Source organism: Alternaria alternata (genome assembly GCF_001642055.1).
Source record: "Alternaria alternata strain SRC1lrK2f unplaced genomic scaffold CC77scaffold_1, whole genome shotgun sequence".
NCBI lineage: Eukaryota > Fungi > Ascomycota > Dothideomycetes > Pleosporales > Pleosporaceae > Alternaria > Alternaria alternata.
In genome coordinates, this window is record NW_017306190.1 from 1,623,887 (window position 1) to 1,640,414 (window position 16,528).

The 16,528-nt window shown below is 51.3% G+C and overlaps 6 protein-coding genes across 6 annotated transcripts; 2 read left to right on the plus strand and 4 right to left on the minus strand.

Annotated features, from left to right (window-relative positions):
- The first annotated feature begins 2,039 nt into the window (after nucleotides 1-2,039).
- CC77DRAFT_35569 (integral membrane protein-like protein) lies at nucleotides 2,040-3,730 on the plus strand. The gene is made up of 2 exons (XM_018531347.1): nucleotides 2,040-2,910; nucleotides 2,975-3,730. The coding sequence occupies exons 1-2, from the start codon at nucleotides 2,348-2,350 to the stop codon at nucleotides 3,678-3,680; spliced, it is 1,269 nt and encodes a 422-aa protein (XP_018391724.1). The 5' UTR covers nucleotides 2,040-2,347; the 3' UTR covers nucleotides 3,681-3,730.
- A 319-nt stretch (nucleotides 3,731-4,049) lies between these two features.
- CC77DRAFT_1069350 (hypothetical protein) lies at nucleotides 4,050-4,797 on the minus strand (the record flags this gene model as incomplete). The annotated part of the gene is made up of 3 exons (XM_018529089.1): nucleotides 4,050-4,313; nucleotides 4,370-4,565; nucleotides 4,643-4,797. The coding sequence occupies 3 exons, from the start codon at nucleotides 4,795-4,797 to the stop codon at nucleotides 4,077-4,079; spliced, it is 588 nt and encodes a 195-aa protein (XP_018391725.1). The 3' UTR covers nucleotides 4,050-4,076.
- Nucleotides 4,798-5,474: 677 nt separating this feature from the next.
- Nucleotides 5,475-9,264, minus strand: CC77DRAFT_1015620 (EF-hand). Its single transcript, XM_018524065.1, has one exon. It carries the CDS (start codon nucleotides 9,112-9,114, stop codon nucleotides 5,974-5,976), a length of 3,141 nt encoding a protein of 1,046 aa, XP_018391726.1. The 5' UTR covers nucleotides 9,115-9,264; the 3' UTR covers nucleotides 5,475-5,973.
- Nucleotides 9,265-9,450: 186 nt separating this feature from the next.
- On the minus strand, nucleotides 9,451-10,364 carry CC77DRAFT_925468 (NAD(P)-binding protein; the record flags this gene model as incomplete). The annotated part of the gene is made up of 3 exons (XM_018533862.1): nucleotides 9,451-9,762; nucleotides 9,813-10,180; nucleotides 10,244-10,364. 3 exons carry the CDS (start codon nucleotides 10,362-10,364, stop codon nucleotides 9,451-9,453), a joined length of 801 nt encoding a protein of 266 aa, XP_018391727.1.
- Nucleotides 10,365-12,048: 1,684 nt separating this feature from the next.
- Nucleotides 12,049-12,798, plus strand: CC77DRAFT_1015622 (hypothetical protein). Its single transcript, XM_018524066.1, has one exon. The coding sequence runs from the start codon at nucleotides 12,206-12,208 to the stop codon at nucleotides 12,602-12,604; it is 399 nt and encodes a 132-aa protein (XP_018391728.1). The 5' UTR covers nucleotides 12,049-12,205; the 3' UTR covers nucleotides 12,605-12,798.
- Nucleotides 12,799-13,122: 324 nt separating this feature from the next.
- On the minus strand, nucleotides 13,123-16,245 carry CC77DRAFT_979123 (galactose oxidase; the record flags this gene model as incomplete). Its single annotated transcript, XM_018536019.1, has 1 exon — nucleotides 13,123-16,245. The coding sequence occupies one exon, from the start codon at nucleotides 16,243-16,245 to the stop codon at nucleotides 13,123-13,125; it is 3,123 nt and encodes a 1,040-aa protein (XP_018391729.1).
- Between the last annotated feature and the right edge of the window lie 283 nt (nucleotides 16,246-16,528).

Here is a 16,528-nt window from a genome sequence, read left to right on the forward strand (position 1 = left end):
AAACTCGGATTTGAAGGACGATCATCGTTGTACGTGCGCTCGACCGATAGTCATAACGTGGTGACTTTGCGGCCATATATATCGGCATTATGTTATGAATTCTTCTTTTTTCTTTCTCATGATGACGGTTGGCTGATGGAATATCTTATGGTGGCGCTAAAATCTTTGTCTGAGTATCTCTTTTGTATGGTAGTAGTGGTACAGCTAGGTCACATCACATAGTCGATATTGATGGACCTGGAGCTACAACATCTCGTCTGGATCAGCAACTACTTCAAGTTCGATGATCCTTTACTTTTCCTGCAAGGCAAACACCTCTTCTCAATACCTTTTTCCTTTTACGCCGACCCAGCCGACATTAGCACAGAACTGCAACGGGCGTCTGGACGAATCCGAACTGTTGCAGAAGCCTTCTAGAAGCAAAGGTAAGCGACTCCGGATCTGCAAAACCAGGTGCATGGGCAAAAATTCGGATGCATCGGAGCTGCATGTCAGCAAACATGAGGCTCTCGATGCCGATAAAACCCTCATGAGCACTCGACTTGCAAACTCAATCCTGCGGTCTCATGCGACCGTACTGGTCCCAACAGGACGGTTCCAAATATCGCGGTAAAATGTCATGGATAGCGGGCCGAAGGGCAGAATGCAAAATGGGATTCGAGTGCCGAAACGCAAGGTTTAGTCGTCAGACAAGGCTGAAGCGACTCGAGCAACTTTCCACGAACGGAAGGCCAGAAAGCATATTGCGCATGATCGGGCGCAGCGCTTGGCTGGCTGAGTAGGATCGCGATGGATGGCATTGGGGCCTCGGCCAAGAGCCCTTTTCTGGGGTAAAAGTAAGGTAAGCGGGTCGTGCGCAGATACTCATCAAAAGAAGGTTGTCCTCAAAGCATAGAGAGATAGAGAGTTGAGGTTACTCTAGTCGCTTAATCAAGACGTTGTATTTCGTGTTTCGAGTCGTGCCGTCCCATAGGGGTAGTGTGTTTGTCCATGCTGCAGGAGCGCCTGTGCGCACAGGGGCATTTGTGCAGCTCATATCCCCCGAAAGGTATTCACGTCCATCTCCCGCGGACGCGTCGAAGGGCAACACGCCAGCCGTCGGCGGGCGCACGTAATGATTTGTTGTGCAACCGTGCGCGGAGGCGTTCGGTGGCCCAGCTATATTGGGGGCAAGCGGGCCATTGTTGTGCGCTCGGATAACCCGATGTTTGAAGCTTGCGTGAGATTGAACGTAGAGTGTTCAGAGCGTATCATGTTAGTGAGATTCAGTATTTCGCTTCGCAACGGAGGTTTTGAAGCCGGAGGGAACCTGGTTAGGAGAACCTGGTGCTGATGATCCCCAGGTCTTTTCCTGGGGGATAATCCGGAGCTAGCGCAGATCAGAGAATAATCAGATTCAGCAGCACCGCAGTCGCGCCGTGACATGGAGCGAAGACACAAGGAGGGCAACAACACGATGCCGTTAACAAAATCACGGCTTGCTTCTTATGCGTGTGCAATCAACCGGTCTTTTTCCACAAGTTCCCGCAAGCCTCCCAGAGGCTTTCTCCAACCACGATCCGAGTTTGGACCATCATATTAACCGAAAGAACCAAAAGGAAGGGCTCCTCGTGGCCCAGCCGAAGCCACTGACCTCCTCCATTGGTGCCTAGACTTTTCGAGACTCGAGATACAGTAATGCCGGCCGTGCCGCATGTCGGTCTTAGGGTCGGTCGCATGCATGGTTGCATGCCTGTCAGATGACGCTTCCTCGGACTGTCCCCCTCTTCCAGATAGATGGCGAGTTTGATGTTGACTGAGATTAGTGTGCAGAGCACATACTTACAAACTTGTCTAATGTCAAAGGTGACAAGGCGGTGGTCGAAGACGCCATAGAAGCCTTTGGCGTCCCCTCGCACCGGCTCTAACAAGTCTCACATAGAAGCCGCTGTAACGCTTGCGGGCTAGCAACCGTCTTCCCACGCAGCGGCTAGGGCCATGGATGCCACGAGCGACGCTAACGTCAATCGGTGGAGACTGGGATCATCGCTCTTGTCCTCTCCCCAGCTTATAGTGGATCCTAGATTACAAAGGTCCTTGTCGTGTGTTGACGGGCCCTCTCAGCACGCTGGAACCCTTCAGTCAATCGTACATCATCGTTGTTTGCCCCCCAGGGAGTGCCCTAAGATCTGCTCTGTACCTGCGCTGGTGCTAGGTCGAACGCCATATTTTTACTTTACTTCGCCTACGATATTTTCATGATTTCTGGTTCGATATGATAGTTCCGAGCAGCCACAGGAGTCTTTCTTTTTAGGTGTAACCTATATACCCTCCGAAACATTGCTGGATCAATAGTTCGTCGCCTGCAATGGCCATTCATCAGGAGCCCTTGGACGCGGAGTCGGCCTCGTTTGTACTACCGGACCATATTCACCCGTGGCTACGCTCAGTCGTCGTTCTGGGATTCATCAGCTTCTTCGCATCGGTATCATTACTCTTCTTACTCACTTACAAACTGGTATCCTGGCAATTGCGATCGAAGCGAAGCAACCAATTCGTCATTCTGATATTCAACCTTCTGTGGGCGGATATTCAACAAGCACTTGCATTCCTACTAAACGTCGAATGGCTGCGACTGGGATCCGTCGACGTCGAAAATCCAATATGCTTTGCGCAGGGCTGGCTGGTATCTACAGGTGATCTGGGAAGTGGAATCTGGTGCTTTGTTATCGGATTACATACCTTTGCCTCAATCATCCTGAATTTCCGTCTGAAGCCACGGAGCTTCTACCTTTGCATCTTCCTGCTCTGGGTTTTCATCCTTGGGGTATCTTCAATCCCCCTTGGTATGTACGGAGAAAGCATCTACGTACGGTCTGGAGTATGGTGTTGGATCCATCATGACCTCGAAGACCTACGATTGTGGACACAGTAAGTAAAGTCGCATCACGAACTGCATGTGAGATATATACTGACTTCTCAAACCAATGTTTAGCTACGTCTGGATCTTCATTTTCGAATTTGGCAACGTCTTCATTTACGCCATAATCTACACAATTTTGTCAATCCGCATTCGATCCGGCTACTACACAACCGAAGAAGCTAAACGTGTACGCTCCATCGCAAACCTTATGGTCGTATATCCGCTCGTCTACGTTGTCTGCACCATCCCGTTGGCTTCCGCACGAATGGCGTCAATGTCCGGTAACCCACCGTCGCTTGCTCGTCTTTGCCTCTCTGGTGCCATGATCGTCTCGAATGGCTGGCTTGACGTACTCTTGTATACTTGTACTCGACGCATCATGATCTTTTCTGATGAACCACCCTCTGATGTCGATGGCATGGATACTTTCGCAGCGTTCTGGATCGAGAAGCCTAAGCGCTTTGGAGGCGAATGTACAATTGAAGCGATGAATACACACACAAGGGGTCGACGATCAAAAAGCAAGGTAACACTACCATCGGGAAGCGAAAGTTCAGACGATCTTTGTGGGATTGGTTCGAATGACATCAAGTTGGTCACTACAACAAGGGTCATCAGCGAGCCGGCACAGCCAGAGGATTTCGAGGAGATGGAGGCTGAGGCGCGTGTGGTACGACCTCGCACGCCAACGACAAGATGGAGCCAGGATACAAGTGATACGAACGGAAGTCGCAATTTGAGTTTGAAGGAGCTGGCGATACCCCACGTTGCGCACTGAGAGCCTACTTGGAATGTGAACGAAATGCTATCATCACGACATAAATCCACCAACTACGTGTACATGAGACATGTGCCCAGGACCCAAAATCCTGCACCTACTACGGCAGTCTGAGAGGTGCAGCAAGAAGTCTACCAAAGCAGGGTGTATCTAAAGACTGATTATAAGTCCTGCGACGACGCGAAAGATAGACTGCCTTCGAGGCAACAAGGTAGAGGGTGACTACCTCCACTAGAAACGCCGCTGCCGCCATAGCGCGACATGCATACGGAGAAGGGGTTCCGCCCATGCACATAGACTAATAGACGAGAGTTATGAATTCATTATTCAACAGATGCGCATTTACAATCTTGAGCGCTCTCTTTATCGTATGTAGGCTGGGTACGACTCTGCAACTCAGTGATCAGTCGACGTCCCATTCGCCAAGAATGCAGCCAACCTCGCCCCGAACTCCAGAGTGTATGCCGAATCGACAAACTCGTCGAATTGTCTAACTTGCGTACCATCCTCTGTAAAGGTCAGGATAAGTGCATATTCATTCCCATACGAACCGATCGGCGTCGACGCCGTACTGCGTGCATGTATGATACAAGTGTGCGCCTCGGGGTCATGCGTCTCTTGGAAGACTGTGGCCTATAATCAGATGAGTCAGTCGCTCTATCTCGTCTCTTTGAGAGAATGATTCGTACTGTGAAATTGATGTACAAGGGCTCAATAGTTTCAAAGTATGCGCGGTACTCGTCGTTACTCTTAGGTGAGCGGTTAAGAGTAGCGGGTAGGATTTGTTGCTTGCAGTCCGGAGTTCGGTACGCGAGAATCCTTTCGATATCCCAGACGTTGTAGGCATCGATGACCTCTTTGGCAACGACTTTCTGAGCTTCGAGGCTGTGTGTAATTGTCAGGATGTATCGGGCGAGATATGGCTTCCATAGTCTACGTTGTAGTTGGTAGCTGGAACTCACTTGGCCTGGGGAATGACTTCGGCATTAACTAGACATTTGTTCAAGTTCAGACCTATCCAGATGTCGCTGGTAGCCAAAGTTTCGGAACTCGGGAGAGATGTGGCAGTAGCGAGGACGCACATAGTCGTCGTGAGAAGGATAGTAGATGTCTTCATGATGCCAAGTAGACTTGAGTGCCAGGCTACTGTGGAATCGTCTTGGAGGTAGATGTAGAATAGAACATATTACCTATAGTAATCCCAGAGTTCAAATACTCTCAACAGCTCACTACCGAAGCACATCATCCACAATCCTTCGAACACCAATGCTTATTGAGGCGTGACAATACCATAATGTCGGTGTCGAAGGGATAAAGTACCTGGCTTGCTAACCACTTTCGAGCATCTCGGCATCCTTCCCGCGCCGTCGAAAAGAGGAAACAATAAGATGGCTGCCAAAGGGTGACCCTTCTCTAATCGATTTCCTGCCTCGACTCCAACATTCACACGAACTTCCAAGGCTAGGAGCTTAAAAGAAGAGGAAATTACCTTCCAAAAGTGTTTGACAGAAGGTAGCTGTCATGCTGTACATCGGCTGGTTAGTTGGTATCGCCAAGGTAAAGTAGGGACACTTTCTATCTAGGAACATGTGCTCACCGCATGTTCTAAAGATTGGTCATACGGTTAACTTGCTTCCGAGAACTGAATGAAGCACAGTATGGTGCGAAAATCAACATGGACAGATCGCAGAGCACCTACCAAAGCAGACATGACGATCCCATCGCGGCTGGTAACCCACCCATCATGTACATGACAAGTCCTCTGTACCGGGAAAATTTTGCTTTGAAGGCATTCGCAATATTTTACCTTGAGAAGCTTATAAGATGGAAGATAATGTATTCTTCTGCCTTGGGTATTCTTTACAGCTCATGAAATAGAGAAGCTTCGTAGTCATCAATTCTTAAACGTTTCGTGCATGTCGTTTCCTCTAAGACCAAAACTGGCAATGCCTTCCCCTTTGCTCTTTTCCATGTCCACCTCCCATGAGTATGTATAGATTTCCTCGTAACACCAACACCGCCATATGTGCAACGTCAGGTCCATATCAACATGGTCAGGTCGCGAGGCGGAGTATTGTGAATACACGACGGTAGACTGAGCAACTGAAAGAACTAATCAAACGATGTTAGTCCGATGCAAGACTAGCTCGTGCCGTTGACAGCCGCTTGGAACGAATGTAAGCACAGCGAGTTAGATGGCGAGCCAAGACAAAGTCGCAAACTACGCAATCCCTTTTAAGCACAGAGTTCTGAGTCGAGTGGGTATAGCTGGGCCCCCATATCCCTGCTCAGTTCACATGCTTACCCATTCCATCCAAGCCTGAAGGAACCCCAGCCTGCCCTGCCTCATGTGCTCCGCAAACTCCTCAAAGTTGATGAGACCGCTTCCTTTCCGTTCGTTGATCTCCTGCTCGACAGCCTCAAGACTGGCTAGCATGGTAAGATGAAGGCGTGATCTTGGGTCCATAGCAAGCTGACGTATCGAGCGTTGCAACGGCTTAAGTTGATTCGTCTCAGTATAATGTGGGTTTGTGGAATGATTGATCTGGTTGCGCGCGCATATGATAGTGTCCACACCTTCAACGTTTTGAATGAGGAGACAGTGGATTTCGGGGTTGTCGGTGTACCATCGCCAGTTGATCGCATACAGGCCATCTTCTGCTCCTTGCTGTGCTGTCGAAGAGCTGAGCTGTGGAGCTTCTTCGGAAGAATCAGTAGTGTCATGAGCCGGAGAATCGCTTTCGCCGGCATATCTTCGCTCTGGGTAGTCTTCTAGGCCGTCGTGGTCTGCGGTCGCAAAAAAACAACGATTCAGATCCGTCCCTTCGTCTGAGGGTAGCGAGGATGTATCAGTATCGGAGGCAACACTGGTCTTTGAGGAGCTATCCGAGGCAGTCCGCAAGGCTGTCGGTGACGGTTCATCGGATGAGTCTGGCCGGAATTGGGGCATGGTGGGATCCCTGTAAGTACCAGCCGGACTTCCATTCAATGCAGGTGGTGCCAGCCATCCTTTATTGTGTACACATTCCACGATAGCATTAAGGACTTCTTCTCGAAGCTGGCACTTTATCAACAACGTGTTCCACATTGTCATGTTGTCGACGTTGGTATTTCTGGATATCTTCACGGTTTCAAGTACCCTCTCTTCAACATCATCGTAGATCTCTTGGAGTATTGCGCATGCCTCTCGCTCGGTATATGGTTTACCGTTAATATGACTGATGAACAAGTTTCTGACATGTGGTCGTCCGTTATTGAGTGTCCTGCAGAATCTGTCGATGATGCATTTCGAGAATCGAAAAACGCCAACCTGTACAATAGCTTCAACAGCAGCCTTACCGTCCGTGAAGTGGTGCATGGTCAGCGCGTCGATTGAGGCTGCTCTGGCTCGACGCTCGTTGCGCTTCTCATGTGCGTCCATGGCCATGTCCTCTTTCTCTAGGAAAAGCGGATTGAGTAGTTCGTTGAACCCCTGTTGTGTAACCTGATATAGTACCTCTTTGCCAAGGTCTTGTTCAGGCTCAGGAATTTCATAACCACCCCATCGCTCTCCGACGGGCCTGGACGAAGAGGCATTGGAGCGCGTGTCTATGTCCACGTCATCCTGGAAACGGACCCTTGAGGATGACCGTGAGCTCCTGTTGCGGGTCCAATTCTCATTTATATATGCGTTTTCAGCGTTGTCGTTCACCCCATTGACGGTCCCCAATTCGTCAGCGTCTGACTCCTCGAAACCTTCAGGCCGCGTTAGACCCTCTTCTTCGTCAATGTAATATTGTCTGCGGGCCCATCTCTGGGTGATAATGTCGTTTTGTTGTTCGTTCGGCGTCCGCGGAGAATACGTGGGTTCGGTATGGTGAAGACCTGTCGTCCATATTATCTCAGCCCGATCAGCCTCGTCGCTGTTCTGCTCAAGCAGCGGGAGAGCTGTAGTCACATCTTCTTCTCTCTTCTGCCGTAGGCGGGGATTGTTCGTGTTCGATGCAGCCATACTGCGGGGCGGAAATGCGGAGCCCAGGGGCTGGCTAGAGCGAATCGTGTCCAAAGCTGACCGCACAGTTACTTCGTCTGACAGCTCCGAGATGTAGTTTCTTGTAGCTTCCTTCTCGATTGCATAGTATGCTCTGAATATGCGCAGGATGTCCCTGCGCGATATATAGCCATCTCCGTCGATGTCGTATCCATTGAAGACTATTCTGGCCTTGACATCGGCATCAGTGTCGTGCATGCCGTCGAGCCCTTTGACCCACTCATCGAACCCGATGAGCCCATTCTTATCCGTATCATAGTATGCGAAGATACGGTCGTAGACGAGGTTCGGTGCGGCGACGAAGCCATTGTAGCGAGGCACGAATGCGTGATTAAAGTCGCGTCGATCGATGGCCCATCCTACCCCATTGGCATCAGCTGCCCACTCGGCCCCTGCGAGACAAGTAAACTGGTCCCACAAGGCCTCAATCTCCTCTGCTTCCATCTTGGTTTCGGCTACGAGGCGTCTCTTGAGTGCTGGATCGATTGAGGGGCTCATCATGTGAGGCTTGCCAGGATAGAGGGGCTCTTGCTTTGGGAGACTCAGGTATGGCGCAGGCACGCGAATCTTGTAGAAGATGTGGTTTTTGTAATGCGAATTGGTTGCTTCGCAGTTGGAGCACAGGTCGAAGTCTGGACAGTTGGCGCAGTGCCACCTGGTGCCTCGGATAGGCTTCTCGTCGCACCCGTTGCACGTAATGCCACGATGTATAACGCCCTCCAGCCTCGCGCGGTCCTCTGCAATGTGGTACAAGGTGCGCTGAAGAGTCTGGCCTTCGGGATCAATAGCATCATCCGCGTCCTCGTCGCTTCCCAAGGACAAATCTGTAGCTGCAATACTCTCAGCATCATCGAGAGCAAGGCTGTCGCCGGGAGGGAATATCTGCGCATGCCTTGCCACGGCGCGGGCTATCTGGGCACGATCCAGTGTTGTGATGTTCGGATTGCGGGCGTTCAGCCAAGTTGCGACACTGTCCGCCTGTGATGGGGACAGGGCTCGATCGGGGTAGAGTATGACCAGCAGTCGATCGAGGAACTCGTTGTATAGGCTTGTTATGGCATTTTCGATTACGATATGTTGGGCGTCTGGCTGCGCGCTTAGGATGATGTCGCGCAGCTCTGTTGGGGTGACGAGGCTGCGAGGGTCGAGGGGCACTTCGGTACCGAGTAAATCGTATCGGCCCAGAAAGGGTATGTCGCGCTCGTTCAGTGGGAGGGTAGGTGCTGGCGGTGGTTCTCGCGGGCGCCGTCTGCGGACCGCGTTGCTGCGCTGGAGGCCATCGCCCGGGCCAGGGCTTTGGACCGTGTTGTAGATGAGATATGCCGCGTATCCAGCTGACACACCGGTGAGGAACAATATAGCGGGCGTATAGCGGGACACGGTAGAGGGCGTTGACGCCGTCATGCTAGAGCCGACTCAGACGAGCGGTGGCTGGTGAATGCGCAGTCCAAGTATGATAGAATAGAGGTTGAGAAGAACATGGCAGGTAGCGTCCTACCAAGAGTACTGCAATCACCCGTTTGACGTCTTCATGGCTTCGAAGGAACGATCAGACGCGCTCTGACCAGAATGCTTGTAACCCGTGGGCCCTCTTACCCACATTGCGACAATCGCGGCTGACTCAGCACCAAGCTCACGGACTTCCGAAGCTTCGCATTGGGCAGAACACCTTCACGCAACAAAGCCAGAGGACGCATGCTTTGAACATGGTAGTGCTGTATGACCACTCAACTATCTATTCTACCACGCAGCATGGCCGCCGTCCATTCTTAGGTCCGCCCCCGTCATGAACGAACTCGCATCGCTCAGCAAGAACACCGCTGCACCACGGTATTCCTCAGGCTTCGACAGACGACCCAACATGTTCTGTGTCGGCCACGTGTCTCTACGCTCTGGGTATTTCTTGAAGAGCTCCTCCACCATTGCAGTCACAATGTACCCTGGCGAGATTGTATTGACGCGGATGTTATGCTCGCCCCATTCTGACGCGAGGTTGCGCGCGAGCTGCATGACACCGGCTTTCGACGCGTTGTATGCCGAGCAGATGAGACCCTGTTGACTTGGTTAGCACAAGACATGGTAACGAGTCGAGGTAGTCGTACCCTATTTGCAACTGTACCAGACATGCTCGCGATGAGCACGATACTTCCGCCACTTCCAAACTTGATCATTTGCTTCGCAGCCGCTTGCGCAGTCATCATGACTCCCGTGATGTTGACTTCGAACATGCGGTTTGCATCCTCAGCAGTGTATTCCAACGCAGTCGTCTCTTGTTGGATGCCGGCCGCAGCAATCAGCCCGTCAAGTCTACCCTCCTTGTTGGCGATTTCCTCAACAATCTCATGGAGCTTCTTGACATCTCGCACGTCTATTTGGCGGTATTCGAGCGAAGTTCCGAGTTCGTTCTTTGCTTTCTCAGCAATTGGCGCAAAGTCTGCTGAGGGTTCCTCGAGTCTGTCAAGTGCGTATACTGTGGATCCGTGTTAGTTGTCTGTCCAAGCTCTCGACAGTCCAGCTCGTTGGAAAGACATACCTCGTGCGCCAGCTTCCAGCAATGCTTCGGCTTGTGTCAGACCGAGTCCTCGAGCAGCACCCGACACCAACACTACCTTCCCCGCTAGGCTAAACTCTGGAAGTCCTTGAGTCTTTGGCATGGTTTGGATCATTTGGACTCAATTGTGCAAGATAAAAGGTGGGGATATTATGAAAATCGGGGTATGCGCAAACAAGGTCGCTCAAAGTCAAGTATTTATACACAGAAAAGGAATGCGAGATCGGTTCGTAGAGTCGACGCAAACCGGGACCATTGTGGATTTTAAACCGGCCCCAGGCGGAGAGTCTGGTCACCGGACTTTCTTGGAGTAGGCCTGGCCTCGTACTGTCTTCCTCCATTGCATGCATGGCACGATTGTGGAAGACTCCAATACTCTTGTTTGCGGGGAAGCATACCGGCATCTTCGATGGATTGCCCGATTGGGCATACCGAAAGGCCCCCGCGGGGGATCTCTGGTATACTTTTTTGGAACGTCAACCACGTCGACCTTGCGTGGCTTGGACCAAGAGCCAGTAGGGTACCCGGCCTCGAGACGAGTGCGTTCGGCTCGGGTTCGGGACATGAATTTGTTACGGCCGTGAAGTTTGGGATACGTGTTTGCATAGTATACTACCTAGGTACCTAAGTCAACCAAAAATGCATCATCAGTTCGAGACACAAACCACTACGATAGTGACTTGTTCCTGTACAGCTTCGTTCCCAGAATGGTGCAGTATCATGCGCTCTTGGACCCTTTCATCACGCACAAGGCGCTTTTAGAAGGCCATGGACCTTTTCACGCTTTTGCATCCAACCTACATACAACTTTGGAACTGTTCAACATGTGAACGCAGAGCTTGATGGAACACACAAAAGAGGAACTGCTTTATGACGGAAACATGGTGTCAGCATTAGATTATGCTTACACAATTGTCTTCCTGGCGAATCGCATCCTCAATGCATCATCTTGACTCAACCTGCAACAGCCTTGCCAACTGCGCCCTCTGCGCCCTCTCATCACATGAACCGCTGCGGGCCTGATCGCTCAGCAACCGCCTTGAAGACCGCCTAGGGCATAATTACACAATCACGCAATGGTACGTTGCCTGGAGTTTTGGTAGAATCCCGCGACCAAAAGGCACAGCTAAGCCCCAGCGTGATGTGCGCTGGTGTGGCACAGTCCTGTGTCGCGAAGCGCCGTCCAACAGCTTAACTGTAAGACTGAAATACCAGATGCTGAAAGCGGATATCAACATGCGGCATTGAAACAACAGATGCCTTGAATCATTAAAGATATGTCAATTATATTTGGAGATCTCCACCTGTTGTGCGCGTTCGAAAGGGGTGCTGTCGCGGGTCACAGGCATGGCGGTCGGCCCTCGCGACTCCCACGCTGCAAGCGTCACCATTACCTAGGTATCATCAACTCATGCGATAGAAGGTTTTTCCATTCATTGTACTCAACACATAACCTCACAAAGGATAAGGTTGCCAAATGGCCATACAGTGCGCCTCACTCGCATGGACTGGGACGCCAAAAGCCGCCCGACAAGGCTGACCCAAGGCCCAACGTGCGGGGCAGTGCATGCAGATGATTAGAGGCGCCCGCAAAGCCATCGTCCAACGGGAACCGCAAGATGAGACCCGCCTTGACACCTGAGGAGAGCACAGGTAGGAATGTCTCTCTCAAGTTGATTGAGGCGTTGTTGAGGATGCATGGGATCCTTGAAGTCGCGAATATCTTGTGAGGCTGCTGCGCCTTAGGCCGGCGAATGGGTTTGTTGTGTATGTGGACTGAACTGATTGATTAAGATAGCGAGGTCGCAAAAAGAGATATGTAGTAGGTAGATTCGCGCTTCGAGGCCATATTCCGTATACAAGTCCATCATTTGGTACTTCTTTGCTCTTCACACATCGCATACAAAACATCATCACATAACACACAGCCAGCCACTTCACTCAATGGCACCACACACTCTCACCCTAGACGACTCGCTTACACTCTTAAGACGTTCAGAGTACTGCGAAACAGCCTACGACTCTTCCTGCACAACGCACCGCACCATCATCCTCGTCATCATCATTTTCGTCGGTGCCTTTGTCGGCGTCGTACTCAGCTTGGTGTACGTGCGAAGTCGCAGTCGCAGATACGCTCGAGAACGCGCTGTGCGCGCCAATGGTGGGCTGGGAAATGGGCTCAAAGTGCTCGGAACTGAAGATGGCGTAGCGACAGTGAGATTACCGTCTGGAAGGATGATCAGGGGGAAGACGGGGGGTTGGGATGAGAGAGGCGCATTCGAGGCGCCACCACCACCACCATATATGCCGAGAGTACCTGAGGTTGCTAGAGTATACCGTTGAGAGAAGTGAGCCAGTGTCCACAAGAGAGGATGTTCGCCGTTGTCGAGGAGCTGGCAACAAGGACGCTGTGTGCTCTCATCGAGTTCGTCGACTCATTACAGCGCCACTTCCCAGAGGCAAAGTGAGAATGCATCCACGGCCAAGAACAACTATAGAACTCCGCAACAAGCCCGTGGCCCCTATACTTCCACGATCGCTACCAGGACGAGCCTTCTGAGATTGCGGGGAGCTTCGCAATCGAGACCTACCCTCCGCCTCTCCGTGCATGTAGCAGCGGCTATGCGTGTATCGCAACGAAGACTAAGATGCCATCGGTTGCAGAAGGTGGCACCAAGAGTATGGCAATGGAGGTACGGAAAATCATAGCAGTCCCTACGTTGGGTTCACCTATATCAAATCCCTAGATTTCCAATATCATCATGAAAATTTCCCATCGAAGAAAGAACGAACGCCACTCTCTACCAACCCCTTCTCGCTATATAGATGACCAGTCTTGCCAGTCCGCTTCTGTCTTCTTATCAAGCGCCCTGCAAGCCAAGGCCTACTCCATCTCCGTTGCCCATGGCGCCATCGTCTCTGCTTCTGTCTCTTCCTCTACCCATTTCCCTGATTCTGCGGCCCTCCATGAGGCCCCTCAGTCCTCGCTTTTGTAGCCCAACTACTGCACTCATCTCCCCATTCCATGTCTCTCGGTCTTCGATGCCACTTCCATCTCCAAATCCGCTATCAGATGCTGAAGCTGATGTTGCTTCAGACGCCGCTGAGCTGACTTCGTCATCGTGATTCCGATCTACATCAGTGTTGACGCGGAGTGCGCGAAGGCCAGCATCCAGGCTCCGTTCTACGTCGGCAACTGTAGTATTGTTGCTTGAAACAGAGGTTGAGAAGCCATTCGTTGTTCCGTTCGTGCCTGACACGCCGTTGACACCCTTGAACGCGATACCGGAGCCGCCGCCAGCCGCCATGGCTGCAGCGTTGAAGATTGCCGCAGTGTTTCTGTTGTCTAATAAGATATGAAGTCTCTCGATGATCGCTTCCAGTAAGCCGTCGATGTGGTATGGTCGCGCCAGCTGAAGTAGAGAACAAAGAATCTGCGGTGAGCATAGGGGTGAGTTATGTGGTGGTAGTGATGATGTGTATAGGAAATGTATAAGGGCTTGAAGTGTAAGATGTGTGTGTGGGAGGAATAATGTTCGAGGCCGTTGCGATGGCGAGTGCGATGAAGGTTCTGGGGGGCTCAGTGAGGAATAGGAGTTCGCTGATACGGCTGTGGCCTCGGATGGCGTTATAGTGTTGGCGGTGAGTGTTGTTGCGGTTGAGTAAGTTGTCCTGATAGAAGGTGTAATGGTGATGCTCGAGTTCCTTGATGGATGCATTGTGGCAGTAGGTCGTAGAGTCGCTGCCTCAGCATTTTCTTTCTCAGCGCTTTGGGCACTCTCGCGGAGCAGCTGATTGAAATAGGGGCCCCAGCGTCGAGCAATAATGTGAGAGTTAACGGGGATGCGCTCGCCGTGTAAGGCTAGGAAATCCATGTCCGCAAGTTCTCGCATGCCTAAAGCCAGCTGACCTAGCTCGGTGGCCGCGGGTAATAACGTGCGACCGCCTGCAAGCATATCAAGTCGATCGTGCTGGGGCGGTGCGCTTACAGAGCTGAATCCCGATGCTGGTGTTACTTTGCGTGGATTATCGTAGAGTCCAAATGCCTCTAGTTCAACCACGCATATGTTCGAGAAATTGATGCGCCGATGATTGTAGTCTTCAACCAGACTTCTCTTGCGGTTTCCAAGAATAACGAAGCTATTTCGACGGTTCCACAACACTCCTCTGTTCCAGCTACCCTGGCTGAAGATGTTACCACCAGCTTCGATGCGGCCCCAACTTAGTGTTCGCAAGTCGAGAGCCCATAAAGCATATTCTTGTTTTGAGGAGGTCAAGAATGTACCGCTTACTACAAAGTGATTGTTTATGACACCGCCGTTTGGAAATCGGAGGCCTGGTGGTGAGAAATTGCCGTGCATTGGCTTCTCGGACAGGGTTCCATCGGGATGCCGTACTTGTAATTCGAGCTTGACGTCTAGGAAATTGTAGTTGGAATATATGAGCATTGATGACTCGCCAGTCTTGTTGGAGATCCGCTCTTCGGGTGCTCTTGCTTCGCCAGCTTGCCGTGTTCCTCCGCCAATATCGCTGGGGTCGATACTGGTGAGAGGCGCAACCACGCTTCGATAAGCGCCGCAACTTCTGCCTAATGTGCTCGTTTCCGTCCATTTGAGGCTCCGGAGATTGAAAACGCTAATCTGCTCAATGTAGTGGTTGGCACTATCCTGCCCGCCCACGACGAGCATTTCCGCGCCACCCTCGCCGTCCAACTGCACGCCAAGAGAACCCTGGTTCGGATTCGATGAAGGTGGGTTGTGCCGTATGGCTGTTACAGCGGCTGATGTCGAACTGAAAACGGCAGAGCTTGGAAGTATGGTTGCGCAATGTGCATAACGACCTTGGGGTGGATCGGTTGTGGCGACATGCATCCACTCTCTTGTAAGCGCATCGTAGATGTGGACATCGGACATGACCACCACTTCAGGTTGAGCATCGGCAGGAGCACCTTGTATCACAGAAGTTGCTTGGTTAGAAGACGGACTTACAGGTGACATGCCTCCATAACAGACGAGTTTCGTGTCACCAAGTGGGCAGACGCTGTGGAAATACCGAGGGGGCGGAATATCACCTTTTGCATCGACCTTTGTCCAGTGGCGCTTGACGAGATCGAGTTCGTACAAGTCCGACGTAAGCTGCGGTCTCGTCCGGGAGAGTCGGCGGCCGCCAAAAACATATAATTTGTCGCCTAGTATGGTGGTAGTGGCGCCCACGAGGGGATGCGGTTCTCTTCCAGTTGTACGATGTACATTGCAGACTAAACCCGACAATCCTGCCGTTGAACTTGTCGGTGTTGCAAGTCCTGCGAGCATAGCTGGAGACTGAGACATGCCAGGCGTCCGAGTTGAAGATGTTGGTGGCCGGTCGGATCCGCCATCTTGACCGTCTTGATGATTCAAACTTGTTTGGCTATTGTTCAAACTCGATGTAAAAGGTGCCGATGTTTGGGAATCCAGGGTGTGAGTTCGGCTAGCCATGCTGCGCGGGCTTTGTAGCGAAGCGGTAACGTGCTGAGGTCCACCAAGATCAAGAAGTAGCTCGACGGAAGAGGATGAGAATTTCTGTAGAGGTATAGCCCAATTTGGTATCACAATCTCCACATGACGAGACTTAACGCTGGGAGATCTGATCAGGGATTTGCTGCTCGGCCAGGGAATTCCGGAGAGGCTAGGACAGCTACTCGATGGCGGAGAGCTGAGGTCAAAACTCGTACAGAGACTTTTAGGTGTTACAATCTGATCATGGACGATGGGCACGTGCTTAGATTCGATTCGACGAGACCAATTGGATTCCAGTGGAGTTTCCAAGTGGACCCTGCGATAAGTGCTGGAAAGAGAACCCGTAGAGTCGACAGAACGTTTCTTTCTGGTCAAGACCTGTCTGATGTTTATTTCTCTTGGTCTTTTCCAAAACAACGATGTGTCGCCCAATCGCTCGGTACTAGCACCGACAGAGGGATAGAATAAACCTAGAGGCAGTGCCATGGTTAGCGACCAGTATGCAGGATGAGATTGGAGATGCAAAGTAATGCTGAAAGATGAGGAATGGCCTGGTTTTGAAATGATCTGTCATGGGCTGCAACATACTTCCAATGCAGGCGTCTTTGCAAGGTGCGGGTTACAAAGAAAGGCCCTACCGCAAGTTGAAAAGCCATCTTTACACATTAGGGAAGGGCATGTTGCTGCAGTGCGACTTGCTACCGTGATACGAACAGTGATCTTACGACGCAGCGCCTTATGGTAGGACAATGAAAAATTCCAGCTCTTT